The 22,531-nt window shown below is 40.7% G+C and overlaps 1 protein-coding gene across 2 annotated transcripts; it reads left to right on the top strand.

Annotated features, from left to right (window-relative positions):
- Positions 1–68: 68 nt before the first annotated feature.
- LOC307119529 (uncharacterized protein) lies at positions 69–16,302 on the top strand. Of its 2 annotated transcripts, none has more exons than XM_079805860.1 (3): positions 69–256; positions 2,643–2,765; positions 14,285–16,296. In XM_079805860.1, the coding sequence occupies exon 3, from the start codon at positions 14,290–14,292 to the stop codon at positions 16,171–16,173; it is 1,884 nt and encodes a 627-aa protein (XP_079661986.1). In that variant the 5' UTR covers positions 69–256; positions 2,643–2,765; positions 14,285–14,289; the 3' UTR covers positions 16,174–16,296. The 2 variants fall into 2 exon arrangements, with proteins under 2 accessions (XP_079661986.1, XP_079661985.1); XM_079805859.1 differs by lacking the exon at positions 69–256 and adding an exon at positions 1,189–1,247 and having other exon boundaries at positions 14,285–16,302.
- Positions 16,303–22,531: the final 6,229 nt, after the last annotated feature.

Raw genomic sequence — 22,531 nt, 5'->3', positions numbered from 1 at the left:
CCTCTGGCGCTGTTTTGATGCCATTTTCAAGCGCCTCTTGCCAGTTTGCATTGCATATTAAAGGTCCCGTTTTTCCTGTTTTTTAAGCTTTGATTGTGTTTACAGTTTACAGTGTGCAATATAACATAAAAAAACACAGATTTTTTCACACAATTTACTGATCTGTATTCCGCTGTTTTCACTGTCCTAAAAACGGCTTGAGGATTTCCTTGTTCTATGAAGTCCCTCCTTCAGAAATACGTAACAAGTTTTACAGGTATTATTTATGCTCTAACAGCAACATTACACACTAACTAAACTTTGAAGAATGGGATCACGAAGAACTGGACCTTTAAGAATATGAAGTTATATCGAGTGGGCCGTATGATATGATATTGACATGGCTTTGAGTCTTCAATTAACTAACAACTATTATATCATACAAGAATGTCTCATGAAACGCTCAGTGTGAGATATATGAACTTTATTCATGTATTATTTAGTACAGTGTCAAAGGGAGGAAGAGGAAACTTGAAGAACTTTGTTTTTCGAGTTCCACTGAGTAAAAAAATTATTAACAGTCTTTGCATATATTACTGTCATTTTAAAGATCTTTGATTTAATATCAAAATTGTGCTCAAAATTGAACATTTTAGAGGCAATAATGAAACCACAGCCAGTATGGATGCTGATGCCATATTGCAGAGACCCTTAAACACACACCAGGCCTGGTTAGGAGAAGATTTGACAAAGTATTATATGTGATTGTTCCAAAACATGTGGCCTCTTGGCCAATTAGATTCGAGTAACTAAATTACATTTTATGAAGACCAGCTATATATGCTAATAAGGATAAACAATAGGCCTATATAAAAAATATAATGTCTGACATTAAAAATGGACCACAAAACAAGCTAAATGGGGAATATCTATATCTAGCATAAAAGGTCAGCACATAGACAGAGACGTTGCCATAGTAGAAATGCAACGTGCCACATATGTTGCCACAATGTAAATGTGTTTGCTGGGATTAACTCTCAATGTGAACTGTGTTATCAATTTACAATTGTGATATTAAATGCATTTCACCAATACATTTAACTTTTGTTAACTTTTTTATTTTTGAAATAGATTTTTTTCGAAATAAATGTCCATTCACTGATTTTAGACTCAGCGGAGTGTGAAGGGGACTTTTATTTTGGTGTGGTTGCGTGACGTCATAAGGCCGCGCCGCGCTCCCGCATCCGTTGTGATTCTGCTGGAGAAAGGTTTGTTTTAAGCGTTTAAAGTGTTTAAAGCGAAGCTAAATGAACGATATATTAATAAATATAACACTGCATTGCTTTATCTAACATGTATCAGTGTTGTGTGAGTAAAGTAACAGAATAAACTCACGAGTGACAGAAGGATAGAGATGGGCAAACCGTCATATAACAAATTAATATTGTAATTTACTTTATAATTTAAAACCACATAATAAGCATATACATTTACAAAACACACATTAGCCTATGTATCTAAAAAATATAATCAAAACCATTAGTTTTAATAGTTTACAGATATATAAGTTACCTGTATTGACTATAAATCGATTTGAAGCTGCACCTGTCATTCAATATTCAAATACATTTTGATTTGGTTAAATATATGTATAAATGTAGGCTATTCTTACTCAATGGTGTTTGAAGCGTCTCATCTTGTGCACTTTCTTTCCCAAGTGCAGCTCCATAGTAAACATTCCTGAGGTAAATAAAGTCAAATATTAAAAATGACAGCCCTCAGCTGCTTCTCAACACTTTTAATTTGTTTACCTATTCATAAAATATAATATGCGAATGTAACAGTTATTGTCATTCATAATCATTCATCAAAATTTGATACATGAAGAGGTGTTTTGTCAAAACTGCATCTTAGAAAAAACATTGATACCACCAAGTTACTTAAATAAATGGTTTGGGAAAATATTCAACAGAGCAATTATTTTTTAATAATTAAGTCTTGAAACATTTTTCTTTAATTGATAATAAATGCAGTAATTAATCGATTAGATCTCTTTTTGTTTAAATCTCTTCTCCTCCATCTAAATTAGTTTGGTTTCATATGTTTTTTGTTGTTGTTGTGGGTATTGTGTAACAAATAAAACCAAAAAAGAGAAATTTAACATTGTTGACAGAATATATCCTGAGAAACTCACATATGAGATGTCTTGATGTCGAAGTGTTCAAATGAACTGAAACTAGTCTGAAATCTGTTTTACTTCATTCAAATGAATATGACTTTTCAAAAACAAAAATATGTATTATTGATTTGTTGTTGTTATTAAGAAAACGTCATATTCATCAAACTAAATGGAGTAATTTAAAACCAAATTTTGCTCATTTTCGAAAATGTGTGAAATTAATTTAGTTTGTGATGCCATTTCATTTTAAATTCAACTTTTTTGTTTCTTTTTATTTCAATTGTTAAGTTTGCTTACAAAATGTGAAAATATGTGTCAAGAAATAAATTCTGTAAATTCTGCTGTTGAATTCTGTCATTTTGAAATTTAAAAATTATTATAAAAAAAACGAACAAACTCACTCTCTTACCAGAGCACTGTCTACTGAACTAGGAGATATTTTGGATTAATTTTTCTTTCTGTGAATTATTCTCATCTTAAACAGGACAAACACTCTGAGCGACTGAGATCCTCGTGAGACACTATTATAAAGATGGAGTTTATTAAAGAGGAGAGTGAAGACGTGAAGATTGAGGAAACATTCAGAGTGGAACTGAGGAACACACAGGTTGGTTTCATTCTTAAAGCTGAATTATGGCCTAATATTGTGTTGGTCCCCATTTTGCTGTCATCGAGGCATGGCCTCCTCTAGACCCCTGATGGTGTGCTGTGGTAAGATGTTAGCAGCAGATCCTTTAAGTCCTGTGAGGTGGGGCCTCCATGGATCGGACTTGTTTGTTCAGCTCATCCAACAGATGCTCGATTGGATTGAGATCTGGGGAATTCGGAGGCCAAGTCCTGCTCCACGCGGCTCTGGGGTGTTAATAAAGGCCTTCTGAAGCGAATCGATGAGTTTGTGTAAGAAAAATATCCATATTTAAATCTTTATCAAGTAAACTTTCGGCCTCCGCCTTCCCTGTTCAGTTTCTGGAGAAAGTGTGTAAAGTTCTCCTGCGGATGGAAAGACTAACGCTCAGCTCCACTCGTCATGACGTCACACACACATCTGGAGTTTCACTTTCAACATTCAACACTTTTACACAGAAGGCGGAGGCCGAAAGTTTACTTGATAAAGTTTTAAAGGTCCCGTTTTTCGTGTTTTTTTGAAGCTTTGATTGTGTTTACAGTGTGCAATATAACATGTGTTCATGTTTCGCGTGTAAAAAACACAATGTACTGATCTGTATTCCGCTGTTTTCACTGTCCTCAAAACGGCTTGAAAGATTTCCCTGTTCTATGAAGTCCCTCCTTCAGAAACACGTAACGAGTTCTGATTGTGCCAGCGGTTCCCGTGTTGTGATTCGACAGCAGCTTAGCGCACGTTGCCCGGAAAGGTCGCGCCTCTCACCATAACGGGGATGCATGCGCTCAATGATCTCTAAGTACAGCGTCCCTGGGAAGGCCGAACAAAGGTGACTTGACTCCGGGATGAAAATAACAGCGTCTCGACGACATGGCAGCAAACAAACTATACAAACGCAACCGAACGCAACACTTCCTCTTCTCCACGCAGGAGCAACAAGACCACGGCCCCTTTTTCGCGTACTCTTGTGGGCGGAGTTTAGTCGACAAACTGCTCTACTGACGTAATTAAAGCAGGAAGTACCAGGATGTAGTCCAAACCGGCCGTTCGCTGTAGGCTTTGAAAGGGAACTTCTGTTAAATTAAATATCTCACTTGGCTTTGAACTTTGAGCTTTATAATTTTACAGGTATAATATATGCTCTAACAGCAACATTACACACTAACTAAAGTTTGAAAAATGGGATCACGAAGAACAGGACCTTTTAAATATGGATATTTTTCTTACACAAACGCATCGATTTGCTTCAGAAGGCCTTTATTAACACCCCAGAGCTGCGTGGAGCAGTTATATCAGGGTTTTTCAGTTTTATATCAGTTTTTTTTTGGCGGCCGCAGTAGGTCTAGTTCTCCCCGCCACCATGTTTAAAGCTTATGACACACCCATCTCGGGAATTGGGGTATCAAAATTATTTCCGAACTTCCCAGTGGTAAACACGACATCAGAGGGCGCTCATGTGCAATTTTTACCTGGGAAACTCGTATTTACGATAATTCCGATAGCATGTGAAGGCAACATGAGTGTCAGAGAGAACGATCAGAGCTCCTCCCGCTCGCACTCTCTCTGTCTTCAAAATAAGCATTCTTAGCTTTCTAATGTTTCACATATTACGTTAATCAAAATCAAAAGGTCGGAAGACCAAATCCATGTTGCACGTGGCGCTATCAGACGAGGTTTTCCTTTAATTACCGCTGGGTGTGAAATTCGCTCAAAAAACATTGACTGATTCTCTGACCAGCTGACATAAAGCATACTTTCAATAAACAGGAAACAAATTATATTCGGTTATGAAGTGTTTTCTCTGTGTTGACAAATCTTTCGCGATGTTCTAAAGACGGGATTCACACACAACGCGTCTGCTAATGTCTGATTCACGACCTAATGACTCCTTTGAACCGAATCATTTTAACGACTGGTTAGAACAACTGATCTGTCCAACACTGAACTCACCAATCAGTTTATTAATTTACTCAGAACAACACCTGAAATGAGAACACAAGTGTGCTCACCCAATTTAGCAAGAGTGGATAGTAAGAATTATTTTTAATTATCAACAGTCTTTCAGCTTATTTATGTGGACAATGTGTAGTAAAATAAATAGCCTACAGTCATTTAGTTTAGACTGGAGTGAGGTGAACCCAGAACAAATTTGTTGTTAGCTAGCTGATTGTATATGGCAGAAAATTAGGCTATTTGTTTATTTTTTAATATTGATATGATTACCAAAACAATTATCAGTAAATAGTGTAAAAATGAGGAACAAAAACAAACATCAAGGTATCAAAATAAGATAAGCAAAAGTTACAAACTTTCTTTGAATTTATCTCAAATTTATTGTCTGTATTGAGCTTGCAGATCACGTGGGTAGGTTTTTTTTTTTTTTTACTGTGCATTTGTGTGTGTGTATGGATGACCATGTCTGTCAGCCACCACCGAAGACCATTTTTGACCCAGGAAAAACCCTGTATATGATGGACAGATGCACTTTTTATGGACTTCAAAAACAGAGCAACTATTAATCCAATTCTAAAGCTTGGATTAGCCTGGACTTTTGTAACATAACGTCATTACAAAAGAAGAATGTCATATACACCTCGGATGACTTGGGGGTGAGGAAATTATGGGCTTATTTTCATTTAACCTAATTAAAATTACTGACTAATATGCTGTTATATCGTCTGTGCTTACATAATAGAGATTTTAATAGCTTGATGCGCTTTAAATATCTGGTTGCATTGTAAAAAGTTTTGGTGGATAGGATGGACGTGTCCGCGATCGCTCTCTGTGGTTCTGACTAAAGAAGAGCGCTTTGGAATCTCCATTACGCTCCTGTGCTCTAGCGCTTCTCTCTATAAGGCCTATAGACTGTAGAAGTGGTCAATAATCTTATATTTCCCCAAAACAAAGTTTAGTTCTGCTCGTATAACAAGAGCCCGAATATTTGACAATTCTGTTTAATTGTGTTAAGGAAACAGGAAAAAAGTTACGCACGTCAATCCATTCCTGACGAATTTGGTTTGCTTCTTATTTATTAAATATACAGACGATTAGTTCATAAAAAATACTGTTATAGGCTAATATTTAAACATATCCTAACTATGAAACTAAATAGGCTACGTTTTCTTTAACCCTCTGTCCAACGAAAGCGCCAGTGCATTTTTTCCTTTATGACAGCGGAAACAACTCACAATACTCCGTCATTTTTATCCATGGAGAAGCCGACAGTGAAGGAGCGAATTGAAGCCGTGTGTAAGTGTTTTTTCTGAATACTCAGTTTGCTGGATTTGCTCAGCGTATTACACGCTAACAAGTGGATACATTTCGATTTTGTAGTTATTTTTCTATTTATAATTTTACTGGTTAAAGCTACACTGTGATATTTTCCCCCATCTAGTGGTGAAAAGGTATATGACCATCCAGTGAATATTAGTTTCTCTTCCTCTCAATTCCGATTTCGTTTTAACTCCTACGGTGGCCGATTTAGTCCAAGATTAACATGACTTCCAGTTCGACCTCGTCCACATTGGACACGGTGCCATCGAGTGTTAAAACGCCAAAGGCGAAGCTTGAATTTACGGGTATGTCCCTCTTTGGCTAATGTACTTTCAAGATGGAGGGGCAACATGGCAACCCGCATTCGAACCCCTCACCCGTATGTATTTTCAATGGCATATTATAAACTTACGAGAATACTTCATTACTTGAAAGAAGTAAATATACATTAATGAGCACATATATTTTTGAAAGAACTAAGTGTTTTTAGCTAAGAATAAACTAAAAAAGTTACACAGTGTAGCTTTAAGATAATTGTATTTGAATTATAACCAGGGCTGTTTTTGCCGCCCGCACTCAATTGTTATTGCTATTGCTGGATATTCGCACTGCTAGTGAGTCATAGTTTCTCTTTTGAGCTGAGCCATTGACAGGCTGTTCCCTTGATTGTTTGGGCGATTTACAAAAGCGTCCTCACCTGTTCTGACTGTAGTGATTAGCATCTATTTAATACACTCGTTAACGGGAGCGTTCAGCCTCCTCATGTGAAGCCCGAGTCGGGTAAAGACATCGACTCTTCCGAAGAGGCCACCGGTAAGGCACCCTAGTTTTCCCTTTCTCTTTCCTCTCTCTTACCATGTGCTTTCAGGACATTCCCGTTGTCTCTCGACCACGTTCCTCTACTACACTCCGAAGGCAGCGCAACACTGCTAATCTGCGTCCTATTCCCTCCTCTGTTAATGCTCCTTCCTCTTTTTCTGTGGGGCGATGGAACTGTCAGTCAGCTGTCAACAAAGCTGACTTCATTCCAGCCTTTGCCACTCAATCCGCTCTTAATATCTTGGCCTTAACTGAGACTTGGATCCGTCCAGAAGACTCAGCAACACCTAATGCTCTCTCTAACAACTTCTCTTTCTCTCACACCCCTCGCCACACTGGGAGGGGTGGAGGCACAGGTCTTCTCATTTCTAACAATTGGAAATACTCAACACACACCTCTCTATGCAACAACAACTCATTTGAATACCATGCGATTACAGTTACATCTCCCATTACAACCCATATTATAGTCATTTACCGCAACCCTGGCCAATTAGGCACATTTGTTGAGGAGTTGGATCTGCTGCTGTCCTCATTCCCAGAGGATGGCCGTCCACTTATAGTCCTCGGTGACTTTAACATTCACATCAACAAACCGTATGCTGCAGACTTCCACTCCCTCCTAGCCTCATTTGATCTCACCCACCTCAACACCACACATACCCACAAATACGGCAACCAACTTGACCTCATCTACACACGCAACTGCACTACAGATAACATTTTGGTCAAACCACTTCACATCTCAGATCACTATTTCATCGCATTTAATCTACAACTTACTACTCAGGCACCACCAGCCCCTCTACCAGTTACTTTTAGGCGAAACCTAAACTGTGTCATCTTCTCTTCCCTCATCCACACAATTCTCCACTATGGATATTAACACTGCTACAAACACTTTATGCTCCACTTTAACTTCTTGTCTAGATAGTATCTGTCTTCTAGGCCAGCACGAGCTACTCCCTCTAACCTTGGCTATCTGATGCCCTTTGTGAACACCGGACCAAACTCAGGGCAGAAGAGAGGAAATGGCTTAAATCAACCGACCCGTCTGACCTGAGAAAATATCAGTCTCTGCTCTCATCCTTTTCAGGTGAAGTCCATGCAGCTAAATCTTCATACTTCCACAACAAAATCAACAGCACCTCAAACTCACGCACACTCTTCAGAACTTTCAACTCTCTGCTCTGTCCTCCTCCACCTCCTCCCACCACCTCCTTATCTGCCGATGACTTTGCCCATTTCTTCACAAACAAAACAACATCCATCCGTCAGTTCTTATCCCCCCACACACAGGATTTTACATCAGCCAATCCCACAGCTGATCATCATTTCCTCATTCACTACACTCACTGAGGCAGAAGTATCTAAACTTGTCCTCTCCAGCCATCCTACCACCTGTCCTCTAGATCCCATCCCTTCACATCTCCTTCAAACCATCTCTCCTACACTCCTACCAGCACTCACACACATCATCAACACATCTCTCCTACACTCCTACCAGCACTCACACACATCATCAACACATCTCTCCTACACTCCTACCAGCACTCACACACATCATCAACACATCTCTCCTACACTCCTACCAGCACTCACACACATCATCAACACATCTCTCCTACACTCCTACCAGCACTCACACACATCATCAACACATCTCTCCTACACTCCTACCAGCACTCACACACATCATCAACACATCTCTCCTACACTCCTACCAGCACTCACACACATCATCAACACATCTCTCCTACACTCCTACCAGCACTCACACACATCATCAACACATCTCTCCTACACTCCTACCAGCACTCACGCACATCATCAACACATCTCTCCTACACTCCTACCAGCACTCACGCACATCATCAACACATCTCTCCTACACTCCTACCAGCACTCACACACATCATCAACACATCTCTCCAACACTCCTACCAGCACTCACGCACATCATCAACACATCTCTCCAACACTCCTACCAGCACTCACGCACATCATCAACACATCTCTCCAACACTCCTACCAGCACTCACACACATCATCAACACATCTCTCCAACACTCCTACCAGCACTCACGCACATCATCAACACATCTCTCCTACACTCCTACCAGCACTCACACACATCATCAACACATCTCTCCTACACTCCTACCAGCACTCACACACATCATCAACACATCTCTCCTACACTCCTACCAGCACTCACACACATCATCAACACATCTCTCCTACACTCCTACCAGCACTCACACACATCATCAACACATCTCTCCTACACTCCTACCAGCGCTCACACACATCATCAACACATCTCTCCTACACTCCTACCAGCGCTCACACACATCATCAACACATCTCTCCTACACTCCTACCAGCGCTCACACACATCATCAACACATCTCTCCTACCAGCACTCACACACATCATCAACACATCTCTCCAACACTCCTACCAGCACTCACACACATCATCAACACATCTCTCCAACACTCCTACCAGCACTCACGCACATCATCAACACATCTCTCCTACACTCCTACCAGCACTCACACACATCATCAACACATCTCTCCTACACTCCTACCAGCACTCACACACATCATCAACACATCTCTCCTACACTCCTACCAGCACTCACACACATCATCAACACATCTCTCCTACACTCCTACCAGCACTCACACACATCATCAACACATCTCTCCTACACTCCTACCAGCACTCACACACATCATCAACACATCTCTCCTACACTCCTACCAGCGCTCACACACATCATCAACACATCTCTCCTACACTCCTACCAGCGCTCACACACATCATCAACACATCTCTCCTACACTCCTACCAGCGCTCACACACATCATCAACACATCTCTCCTACCAGCACTCACACACATCATCAACACATCTCTCCTACACTCCTACCAGCACTCACACACATCATCAACACATCTCTACTACACTCCTACCAGCACTCACACACATCATCAACACATCTCTACTACACTCCTACCAGCACTCACACACATCATCAACACATCTCTCCTACACTCCTACCAGCACTCACACACATCAACACATCTCTCCTACACTCCTACCAGCACTCACACATCATCAACACATCTCTCCTACACTCCTACCAGCGCTCACACACATCATCAGCACATCTCTCCTACACTCCTACCAGCGCTCACACACACATCATCAACACATCTCTCCTACACTCCTACCAGCGCTCACACACACTAAATTTTTCAACTAAACATCGAAATATATCTAAATAATAAACTAAATTAACCATTTAAACTAAATTACTGATCAAATTATTAATCTAAAGCCCACACTGTCACTGTATGATACTTGAAATTTTTCCAGAATGGCTATACAGCTGAATAAAATTATGCTGCATTATTTTCCTGTTTAACACTGTAAAGCTGCTTTGAAACAATCTACATTGTTAAAAGCGCTATATAAATAAAGTTGACACACATCATCAACACATCTCTCCTACACTCCTACCAGCACTCACACACATCATCAACACATCTCTCCTACACTCCTACCAGCACTCACACACATCATCAACACATCTCTCCTACACTCCTACCAGCACTCACACACATCATCAACACATCTCTCCTACACTCCTACCAGCACTCACACACATCATCAACACATCTCTCCTACACTCCTACCAGCACTCACACACATCATCAACACATCTCTCCTACACTCCTACCAGCACTCACACACATCATCAACACATCTCTCCTACACTCCTACCAGCACTCACACACATCATCAACACATCTCTCCTACACTCCTACCAGCACTCACACACATCATCAACACATCTCTCCTACACTCCTACCAGCACTCACACACATCATCAACACATCTCTCCTACACTCCTACCAGCACTCACACACATCATCAACACATCTCTCCTACACTCCTACCAGCACTCACACACATCATCAACACATCTCTCCTACACTCCTACCAGCACTCACACACATCATCAACACATCTCTCCTACACTCCTACCAGCACTCACACACATCATCAACACATCTCTCCTACACTCCTACCAGCACTCACACACATCATCAACAAATCTCTCCTACACTCCTACCAGCGCTCACACACATCATCAACACATCTCTCCTGCACTCCTACCAGCGCTCACACACATCATCAACACATCTCTCCTACCAGCGCTCACACACATCATCAACACATCTCTCCTACACTCCTACCAGCACTCACACACATCATCAACACATCTCTCAGCACCGGCATCTTCCCTACCACTTTCAAGCAGGTACGGGTAACCCCACTGCTTAAGAAACCCACATTAAACTCTTCACTCATAGATAACTACAGACCTGTCTCTCTCCTACCATTCATAGTGAAAACATTTGAACGAGTGGTTTTCAATCAGGTTTCATCCTTCCTCTCACAGAATAATCAGTTGGACATCAACCAATCAGGTTTCAAAAGGGGCCACTCCACAGAGACTGCATTACTGTCGGTCACTGAAGCCCTGCGGATAGCTAAAGCTGACTCCAAATCATCAGTCCTCGTCCTGCTCGATCTATCTGCTGCCTTTGACACAGTCAATCATCAGATTCTTCTGTCCACCCTTTCATCACTGGGCATCACAGGGATTCCACTCCACTGGTTTGAGTCTTATCTCACAGGTAAGTCTTTCAAGGTTGCCTGGAGAGGGGAGGTATCCAAAGCACATCAGCTGACCACAGGGGTTCCTCAGGGTTCAGTGCTTGGACCTCTCCTTTTCTCCATTTACACTACTTCATTAGGTCCCATCATACAGGCACATGGCTTCTCATACCACTGCTATGCTGATGACACTCAGCTCTACCTTTCATTCCAACCAGACGACCCCACAGTAGCTGCAAGAATGTCTGGCGGACATCTCGGCATGGATGAAAAAACATCACCTGCAGCTCAACCTGGCAAAGACTGAACTGCTCGTCTTCCCGGCCAATCCGACAATACAACATAACTTCACCATCCAGCTAGGTTCTTCTCGGATCACCCCTTCATGGTCGGTCAGAAACCTTGGCGTAATCTTTGACGACCAGCTGTCCTTCAAAGACCACATTTCAAAGACAGCTCGCTCATGCAGGTTTGCGCTCCACAACGTCAGGAAGATCAGACCTTTTTTAACAGAGCATGCAACACAACTTCTCGTCCAGGCCCTGGTCATTTCTAGGCTTGACTACTGCAATGCGCTTCTGGCTGGACTTCCATCATGTACGATCAAAACACTTCGAATGATCCAGAATGCAGCAGCACGTCTTGTCTTCAACGAACCCAAAAAGGCCCACGTCACACCACTCTTCATCTCACTGCACTGGCTACCGCTCGCTGCTCGCATCAAGTTAAAGGCACTTCCGTTCACTTACAGATCCACCACGAGCTCCGCTCCTGCATACTTTGACTCGGTCCTACAAGTCTACACCCCCACCAGAAGCCTTCACTCAGCTAAGGAGCAACGGTACCATCACAGAGAGGCAGAAAATCCCTCTCCAGAACATTCACATTCACCGTTCCCTGCTGGTGGAACGATCTTCCCACCTCCATCCGAATTGCAGAATCACTGACAGCATTCAAACGACAACTGAAAACTCACCTCTTCCGCGAGCACTTAACCTTATATAAAAAAAACTTTCCTTTTCCTTCTATTTTCCTCTGCTTCTTCCCTGCCCTAGTGTGTGATGCTCTGTGCGATGTCCAAAACTTAGTACTTCAGGCACTTTCTGTGTTTTGCTGCCTCCTCATGGCGGATCACTTCCTGTACTCCTCAGTTGTAAGTCGCTTTGGATAAAAGCGTCTGCTAAATGAATAAATGTAAATGTAAATGTGAATCCATACAGATACGTGCAAGAAATAATTATACACCATAAACTGTCTACTTTTATTTGTGTACACTCACAATAACAACAAAGGCTGTGGATTCTGGGAACAGACTGTTTTGCTTGCACTCATGCTCTCTTCATTTCAAAAATGTATTTTGTTTATTAAACGCAAAGTTTAAGTTTTATTACAGAACCTCGTCCCCACCCAAACCCCTGCTGCCGTCGCCAAAATCTCACTCTGAACTCAGTTCAAAACTTGAGAGCCCTGAATCAATGATAGATCATCTTTGGATATCAGCATTTGAAGTTGCACTAATATAACTAAAGAATCATAACTAGGCTAATATAAAAGGACATGCATAAAATGCAGGATACATAGTATATACAGTTGGGAGAGATTGATTGTGAGTAAAGATAGAGTCAATGTCATTTGATTGTGAGTAAAGATAGAGTCAATGTCCTTTGTGTACTGGAAGTTTGTCTCTAGTCTTTGCCCAAATGGCTGGTGTCTGGTCTCCTGTGCTGCCTTTGAGGGTTCCAGGTATCGTCTCTGCTAAGGTCGTTCAGGAGAGCAGAGGAGATAACGGCATTTGAAGAGAGGTAGTTTGCGACTCTTTGGGCTGGGCCAGTGATCAAGTTTAACCAAAGGGGAAGGGGGAAGGTGCCTAGAGCATTTTGATCATGCCCATCCATTACAGTGTCATAAAGGCTAGTGTTGACAATGGTTCAGAGCACTGTTCCATGTTAACCCATTCTGTTTCAGCATCATTGTTAATCCATGGTTTTTATTGACGATTATGTGCACAGATACCAGATACCCGGAAGCAATTCCACTCCGTAAAATCACACCCCGAGCAGTTGTTGTAACAAAGTTCTTTACCATTTTTGTTCTACTGAGACTGGTCACGTCCAGATTGATCAGGGGGCTTATATTCTATCTTAATTGTGTGCTCAAGTCTTTAAGTCGCTCAATATTACACATCGCATATCCAGTGCTTATCACCCAGAGAGTCAGGGTTCATTGGAAAGGTTCCATCAGACCTTAAAAGCAATGATTAGGAAATACTGCCTCGAGACATGGTCTGAGTGGGACAAAGGAGTTCCTTTGCTTTTATTCTCAATCCGTGAAATGGTGCAGGAGTCTCTGAAGTTCAGCCCATCAGAGCTGGTCTTTGGCCGTACTGTGAGAGGACCACTGAAAGAGAGAATGTTAGGCATTGAGGACTCTAAGAAAACAAACGTGTTAGATTATGTCAGTAATTTCGTGATCGGCTTCAGAAAACGTGTGTGCTCTATGTCAATGTCCCCTCCATAAACTTCTGGGCCCTCCGCACTAGCAATGTGTGTGCTATCCCCCCAACCCCACACCACCACCCACCCCCTGGTGTGATGCCCATGTGAATAGGATCTAGTTGTATGTTAGTTTTGATACTTTACATGTCTAAATGTTCTGTTGTCTGTTGCTTTGTGCCATTAAACTGGTGTTAATTTGCATGTCTCTTTTCACCTTAGAACTGATGGTGCTGAAAGAGGAGATTGAAGTGCTCAATGAAATAGAAGAGAAAGATCAATTTAAGAATGATTATTTCATAACTGGAGAAAAACCTTTTAGTTGCTCACAGCCTGAAAAGACTTTGTCACAAAAAAAGGCTAAAAATAAGGGAACTAGAAGTAATTTCACCTGCCAACAGTGTGGAAACAAATTCACTCTAAAAGGAAACCTCGACAGACACATGCTAATTCACAAAGGAGAGAAGGGTTGTACCTGCCAACAGTGTGGAAAGAGTTTCGCTCCAGGAGTAAGCCTTAAAATACACATGAGAATTCACACAGGAGAGAAGCAGTTCACCTGCCAACAGTGTGGAAAGAGTTTCCACCGAAAAGGAAACCTTAACAGGCACATGCTAATTCACACTGGAGAGAAGCCTTACACCTGCCCTCAGTGTGGAAAGAGTTTTGCTGAAAATGGAATCCTTAACAGGCACATGCTAATTCACACTGGAGAGAAGCCTTACATCTGCCCTCAGTGTGGAAAAAGTTTTGCTGAAAATGGAATCCTTAACAGGCACATGCTAATTCACACTGGAGAGAAGCCTTACACCTGCCAACAGTGTGGAAGAAGTTTCAACCTAAAAGGAAACCTTAAAGGCCACATGTTAACTCACTCTGGACAGAAATCCTACACCTGCCCTCAGTGTGGAAAGAGTTTTGTAAAAAAAGGAAAACTTAACAGACACATGAGACTTCACTCTGGGGAGCAACCCTACACATGCCCTCAGTGTGGAAAGAGTTTCGTTAAAAAACAACATTTTGAAAACCACATGAGGATTCACACTGGAGAGAAGCCGTTCACTTGCCAACAGTTTGGAAACAAATTCACTCTAAAAGGAAACCTTGACAGACACATGCTAATTCACAAAGGAGAGAAGCCATTTACTTGCTCACAGCCTGAAAAGACTTTGTCACAAAAAAAGGCTAAAAATAAGGGAACTAGAAGTAATTTCACCTGCCAACAGTGTGGAAACAAATTCACTCTAAAAGGAAACCTTGACAGACACATGCTAATTCACAAAGGAGAGAAGCCATTTACTTGCTCACAGCCTGAAAAGACTTTGTCACAAAAAAAGGCTAAAAATAAGGGAACTAGAAGTAATTTCACCTGCCAACAGTGTGGAAACAAATTCACTCTAAAAGGAAACCTTGACAGACACATGCTAATTCACAAAGGAGAGAAGGGTTGTACCTGCCAACAGTGTGGAAAGAGTTTCGCTCCAGGAGTAATCCTTAAAATACACATGAGAATTCACACAGGAGAGAAGCAGTTCACCTGCCAACAGTGTGGAAAGAGTTTCCACCGAAAAGGAAACCTTAACAGGCACATGCTAATTCACACTGGAGAGAAGCCTTACACCTGCCCTCAGTGTGGAAAGAGTTTTGCTGAAAATGGAATCCTTAACAGGCACATGCTAATTCACACTGGAGAGAAGCCTTACATCTGCCCTCAGTGTGGAAAAAGTTTTGCTGAAAATGGAATCCTTAACAGGCACATGCTAATTCACACTGGAGAGAAGCCTTACACCTGCCAACAGTGTGGAAGAAGTTTCAACCTAAAAGGAAACCTTAAAGGCCACATGTTAACTCACTCTGGACAGAAATCCTACACCTGCCCTCAGTGTGGAAAGAGTTTCGCAAAAAAACAACATTTTGAAAACCACATGAGGATTCACACTGGAGAGAAGCCGTTCACTTGCCAACAGTGTGGAAAAAGTTTCACCCGAAAAGAAAGCCTTAACCGGCACATGAGAGTTCACACTGGAGAGAAGCCATTTACTTGTGGACACTGTGGGAAAAATTTTAGGTATAAAAATGCCCTGGACTACCACATGAGTATTCATGTATGAGAGAACTGGTTTCATATGTCATCATTGTGGAATTAATTTCACAGACATGCCTCATGTTTGGGAGACTGTATAATGTTATACTGTATTATTGTTTCGGTACTAAATCACCTTATAACAACTTCAAACTCTACAAGAAGGGTTGAATCATTATTACAAGGGGAGTTCGACTATTGTTTTCTTTTAATAATATGCAAAGTATGTAATACACAAAAAAGAATCCAACCACATCAATGACCCCCAAAAAACAAGATTTGAAAATATAAATCAGGCTAGACACTTGCCAAGATAATATCTGTGGACTCTCTTTGCATACGTCAATAAATGAGTCCACATAGGAAAAGTTCATGAGTAGGCTGGTTGCTTACAACACAAGAGCTCTAAGTCCAGGAAAACAAAAAAGTAAAAAAAAATGATACTCAACAGTCCTTTTCTTGCTTGGTGGTAGGTAGGAAGTTTAAAGTCCTGATGAAAAAACAATGTCCACTGAATAAAAAAGAATAAATCCACTGGATCAGAGCCTTAGAAAAAATAGGGTATCCTTCAGCGGTAAAATGTCTCCAGAGTATACTCCAAAATGTATATCCTAGTCCAGAGCGGGCACACATGAAACAGCTCCAAAGTCAATTATCCAAAATCTCTTTTTACCCAGAGTTAAGTCTCATTTACCATTACTCTGAGCTGTTAGCAAAAAAAACATGCCAGCTCACCGAACACCCTGTGCCACAAAATGGTCGCCATCCCCCTTTAAAGGTCAGCCCATCACAATAAGTGTCCTTAGAGGCCAACAAAATCCCCCTAATTCTCCCTCAGACAAAAAAAAACACATGTAAACACTCCAAATTAACATACATGAAAAATAAAACCAACATTGATCATTTAGGCATGCCACCTATACCAGGACTTTTCCCCACATATAATGAACATAGTGCAGGGTTTTACTGAAAGAGTGTTACAAGCTTATGCTGCGTTCACACCAATTGCAAATAGAACGTCTGGAGTCTGTGATTTCAATGTTAAGTCAATAAAGACACGTTGACGTCTGGAGGTCCTGTGGCGCAATACACGCGAATCGACCATCTTGCGTGATATGCACAAGTGGACCTGGAGCCTGCTTGCTGCTGTCACATGGTAAAGTGCGTTGCCTGAACCATATTTGTGTGGCTATTAATGTTTAGTATATTTTTTTTTTAATGAAAATGAAAGAGGCAGAATGGTGTTTTATGACATTTATCCTGGAGCGACTTGAACCCGTGTCTATTTCACTTCAAACGCTCGATTTATATGCGCGTCCAATTCGCTGTGGACGTGCGAATGGATTCAAAATGTTCAAGTGTCCAACTAGACGTGGATTTGACGCTCTATTCACGTTTGGTGTGAACACAGCAAGGTTATTATAGTTTTGCATTTTTAAAATTAGTTTTTATTTTATTATCGTTTTCGATTTTGCAACAAATTTCAGTTTAGTTTTAGTTCGTTTTATAAATTATGTAGCTAGTTTTAGTTTAGTTGTTATTTTGTAAACACATTTCTATTTAGTTTTTATATATTTAGTTTCAGTTTTAGTTTTAGTAATTATAGTTTAGCAGAGTTACCAGAACGAAGTGTAGAGACCAAATCAAGATTTTTAATTTCAGCAAAGTTTAATGTTTGCACCGATTAAAGTTTACTCTTATGCAGACATTTTAATAATATAAATAAAATAATGGAATACAGATTGTTTTATTTAATGCCATGTCATCAGCTAAGGCTATATTCATGGCAAAAATTAAATTACAAAAATACAAATATCATATTAATACAATAAAACCAAGCAAACAAACACGTCATATCCAAAGCCTTTTCATGCATAATCTTACTAAATAAGTTTTAAGTGAAATAACTTGATAAAAGAGAATTCTTGTTTTAACCAAGGACAGTCCAACAAAACATGTTTAACGGAGAGGGGAATCTTACAAAACATGCATAAAGTTGGGTCTTAACCTTTAAGCAAAAAATCTCGAGTCAAACTATGACCTATACGACAAAAAAAATGGTCTCAGATTGAACAAAGAACCAAATAAAAGCAACGTAAAAATATGAAAGCAAAAATGATAAATTCCAGACAAACTCATTCATATTAAAGATGAAATATTGTTAAACAATAGCGTATATGACACGACCTTCCTTCCGGTTTAAAGCTAAACCGGCTCCTTTACTTCCGGTGTGTTAGCGTTCGTGTATTGTTCGTCAGTGAAGCCGTCAATATGGCAGTGTTTTTCACCCGGTCACTTCAGGATTTACCTCAGATGAATTTAAACGACGTAAGTCGCATCATAGCTCTGAACTCTTCAACATCGGCGGCGATGAAGAACAAGGGTTTCAAACTGTATGTGACGACCACTACGAAGGTAAGTTTACAATGTTTTTATTAGTCCTTAGCATGTCGTACATTAACATAGCAACTAACTAACGGTAACAGCAGTGCTTGTGTTCCATGTATTTAATGTGTTATTTGTGTACAATATAATATATTAACCCCAGTGTTAATCTCAGTTTCAAACAAGTGTCCAGCAGGAGAGATTATTGTTAGGGCTGAGTGCTTCAGAAGTATGGAGAAACGAAAAAAGTCTCACAGTCCAAGTGTAAGGGATCACGCAGGTTCAGATCAGGTTCATGATAAATGAGCTACTCAAATCAAGTTTCTGTGAGTCATGGCATTGCTTTGAATTAAATGACAAAAAAAAACTCAACTAGCCTACCTAACAACTACAGGCTATATTTTTCATAATGTGTATTGTCACATTTGTTCGATGTGATCTGACCCAGTATTGGGAAAAAAAAGGAAAAAAGTAAATCTCACAGAAACTAGATTTAGTTCAGAGTTCTCTTACTATACTTTCTTTGCTCCTACTTCACTCTTTAAGTAAATGAGTACAGTGAGCGTAATCATAAAATTGGACTCTTTAAATTATGCATAATAAAGTAGGCTAATAGACTAGGCCTACTACACATAAGTTGCACTTTTATAGTGTCTCACTTTTGTCATTTATTTTCTCATTTCTTCTTATAAGTTCCCAGCCTAGGCTAATTACAGTTCAAAACAGTTCTCAAACTGTATTCAAGACTGTGTTATAAGTGCAGTTAGTGATTCTGGATGAAATTATGCATGTTTAGGTGTATGTTCACATTAGTTTATAAAAGCTGTTGTCCAACACCTTTTTATGGGTACTCAGGAGAATATAGGGAAAGTCAATCATGGGGACATGGGGTTAGTTGAATTAATAATTAAAGTTTCGCTCACTGCACCTGTAACCTTAAATTGATATTGCAACTGGTCATTTTTCTATCTCTAACACATGTGTTTTGTAACAGATTGTTCTGAGGGATTCAAAACCTGTGACGCTCGAAAGCTGTACATGTACGTGTGTGGCTGGCACTGCCCTGTGCAACCACGTGGCAGCTCTTTTGTACCAAACTGCACATTATTCGCAGCTTGAGCTCAAGGCCGTGCCACCGGTGCACAGCTGCACAGAGACGGAGCAGAGGTGACACAAACCAAGAACCATGGTAACTTACCGCTAACAATTTCATTAATGGATGTTAGGTTAACTTTGACTAAAACATGTTTGGTTTCATTGCAGGGTGTTAAAGGTCCCATGGCATGGCATTTTTCTATTATTTTATAGTGTTTCCTGAGGTGTACTTATATTATTAGTATGATTTTTACATCATAAAATGTCATAATTTAGAAATAAAAGGCATTTTTTCTATACTGCTGTTTGCCCTGTGGCTGAATGCCCTGCTTCAAGAGGCGTGTCTGCTGTAAGACTTCAGTAAAAACACCCACTGTTGTGATTGGCTGACATCTTTGCATTTTAAATGAGCGGAGGGGGCGTGGTTTAACGAGGCACGAGCAGGCACGAGTCTGCCAGAGAGACGGATGGACCTGTGTTCACTTCTCATCAGTTCTCTCAGCATGTCTCAGTTCAGGGTGAACTGTTGTAGTTACTAGCATGTACTTCAGGTTATTAGTTTATTTCTAGTCGGAGGGACTGTCACTCATGTCAGAAAGTTAGTAACTTTAGTAAATTATGGATCAGCGCTGACTCGAGACGCGAACCGTTTAGAACGATTCAGTCCGATTTGGTGAACTGGTTCGGTTCACTAAAAAGAACCGATTCAAAAGAATGATTCGTTCGCGAACCGGACATCACGGAGACGAAGCGATTGCTAACAAAGTTATTTATAGTAACTACTGAGTTATGAGAGCGCTGTCTGTCAGCGCGAGTTTATTGTGTTTGTATCTGAGAGTTCTGAATAAACACGAGTCCCAGTCACACCGAGTCCTCTTCATCATTATTCTACCAACTTTGTAACACATGCAATGTACCATTACAGCGAGATGAACGAGTTAGTAAGTGTTGAGTATAGCATTATTTCTAGATATGTTCCAATCATATGAATAGCGTCATTGACGCGCATTGAGTAACGTTACACAGCGCAAACAAAGACACAACAGCAGTAATCGAATGTAATCCAGTTTATTGTGGGGTTAGCTGGCTAGCCTAGCCGGATACCCTCACGCTTACCCCCCTTCTGCTTAATCTCACGCCGCGTTTGGTGCCTCCGCTGTGGGCCAGATGCAGTACTGGGGGTCGGGGATGTTGGAGGCCGAGCTTCAGCGTGCGTGAAGTTTATCTCTAAAGATGTGACTGCTGATGTTAAACAGAAAAGACTGTATGCACATTTTAGAAGACGCGACAAGGACGTACAAAAACACTGACTCACAAGATAGAAAACACGAAAACACTGTTCTGTCGGGAGAGAGAGAAGCCGCTGCGTGTCCACAAATAATAAATAATAAGCTACACATAAGAAATCACTGATCACAGATCAGAAGGAACTGAAGAAAGACTTCTGTTTTCATTTGTACATCCAAACACTGAGAAACTGCAGCGTTCACTTGTTCACAAGTAACGTTAATGATCTCGAGTGTTTGCATGGGCGTGCCAGATTCTCTGGGTGGAGGAAAGGGAGGAAACCGTTCCTGCTTGGACGTCAAACCAGGAGACTTCAGGATTGGCTAGTCGGGCCTGTCATTTTCTCAAAGGCAGAGAAAGACAGCCAGAACTCGGTTTTACACCGATCAACATTTCTATCCACTTGGGGACAATATTCAGGCTAGGGGAACTCATATTAATGTTGAAAAACCTCATAAAATGAAAATTTCATGCCATGGGACCTTTAAACCTGGTCTGGTGAATAAGATGGTGATCATCTCAGCCCGACCGAAAGAAAGAAGGCTGGTAGAAGGAGTCAGGTTTGTATTGTTACTGTTACTGTACTGTATTTTGTTCATTTCAAACTCTTCAACTCAAATTCATGCAGTTTTGCTGCTAATGTGAACATATAGGATGATCAAAAGTCGCACATGTCTATTTAAATTCATATAATGTTTGTTTAAATTCAGAGAACTGTATGTAATTTCAGTGCAAATGGCATTAATGTAAATGTGTATATCAAAATGCAAACAGATTAAAATTGTTCTTACTTCATTATCTTACTCTAGTAAAAGAGTTTGTACGCAGGCGGTACAGATCAATTATAGCAAGGGCAAATAGACTCAAACTGCAATAACCACTCCAATGCTGCAAAAAAATTATGTGCAATATGAACCCCAATATTACATGACTCAATACAATGACAGATAGTATGCATGCCTGCAGATGCGTGTGCATACTATTTTTATGCAATGACTGTGTGTTCGTTCTTTTTTTTATGCAATGGCTGATCTATTCTATTCTATTTTTGCTTTTTGTTCTGTCCTTTTCACAGAAGCAACCTGTATAGGGGAGTGACTTCCCCCTTGCCTGTACCAGCCACACTTAAAGTCGGAGCAGTGTACCAGAACATTCCAGCTGATCTGGCTCCAATGATTACAACTATGTCAATATCAGATGATGTACCTCTGGTTGAATCTATGTTTGGGAGAGTTCAGGAGGGAAGTGTGCTGTCATATCAGATGCCTGCAAAGGTTGTGCCCCGCACATTTCCACATAAAGATGCTCCTTCACCCCCACAGCTGCCACTCAGTGATTACAGACTTGGGCCATCAAACTGTGCTTTTGTCTACATTGAACAGCAACATTACCACATGGCATCCCTAGAAACATCACTAGAGATGGCACACCAAATAGAAATTTCTACTAGAGAGCAGAGTAGCTGTACTGAGTGGCACCAACTAAGACAACCCCGCATAACCTCGACCAGATTTAGAGAGGTCTGTCACACAAAAGCACTAACATCTGCAGAAAATCTGGCCAAACGGCTTCTCAGGCCTTGTCACCAGACAGCCGACATGAGGAGGGGGCTAGAAATG

The sequence above is a fragment of the Gobio gobio genome (assembly GCF_949357685.1).
Source record: "Gobio gobio genome assembly, chromosome: 23".
Classification (NCBI taxonomy): Eukaryota; Metazoa; Chordata; class Actinopteri; order Cypriniformes; family Gobionidae; genus Gobio; species Gobio gobio.
This window is presented reverse-complemented; position numbering and strand designations above follow the sequence as displayed.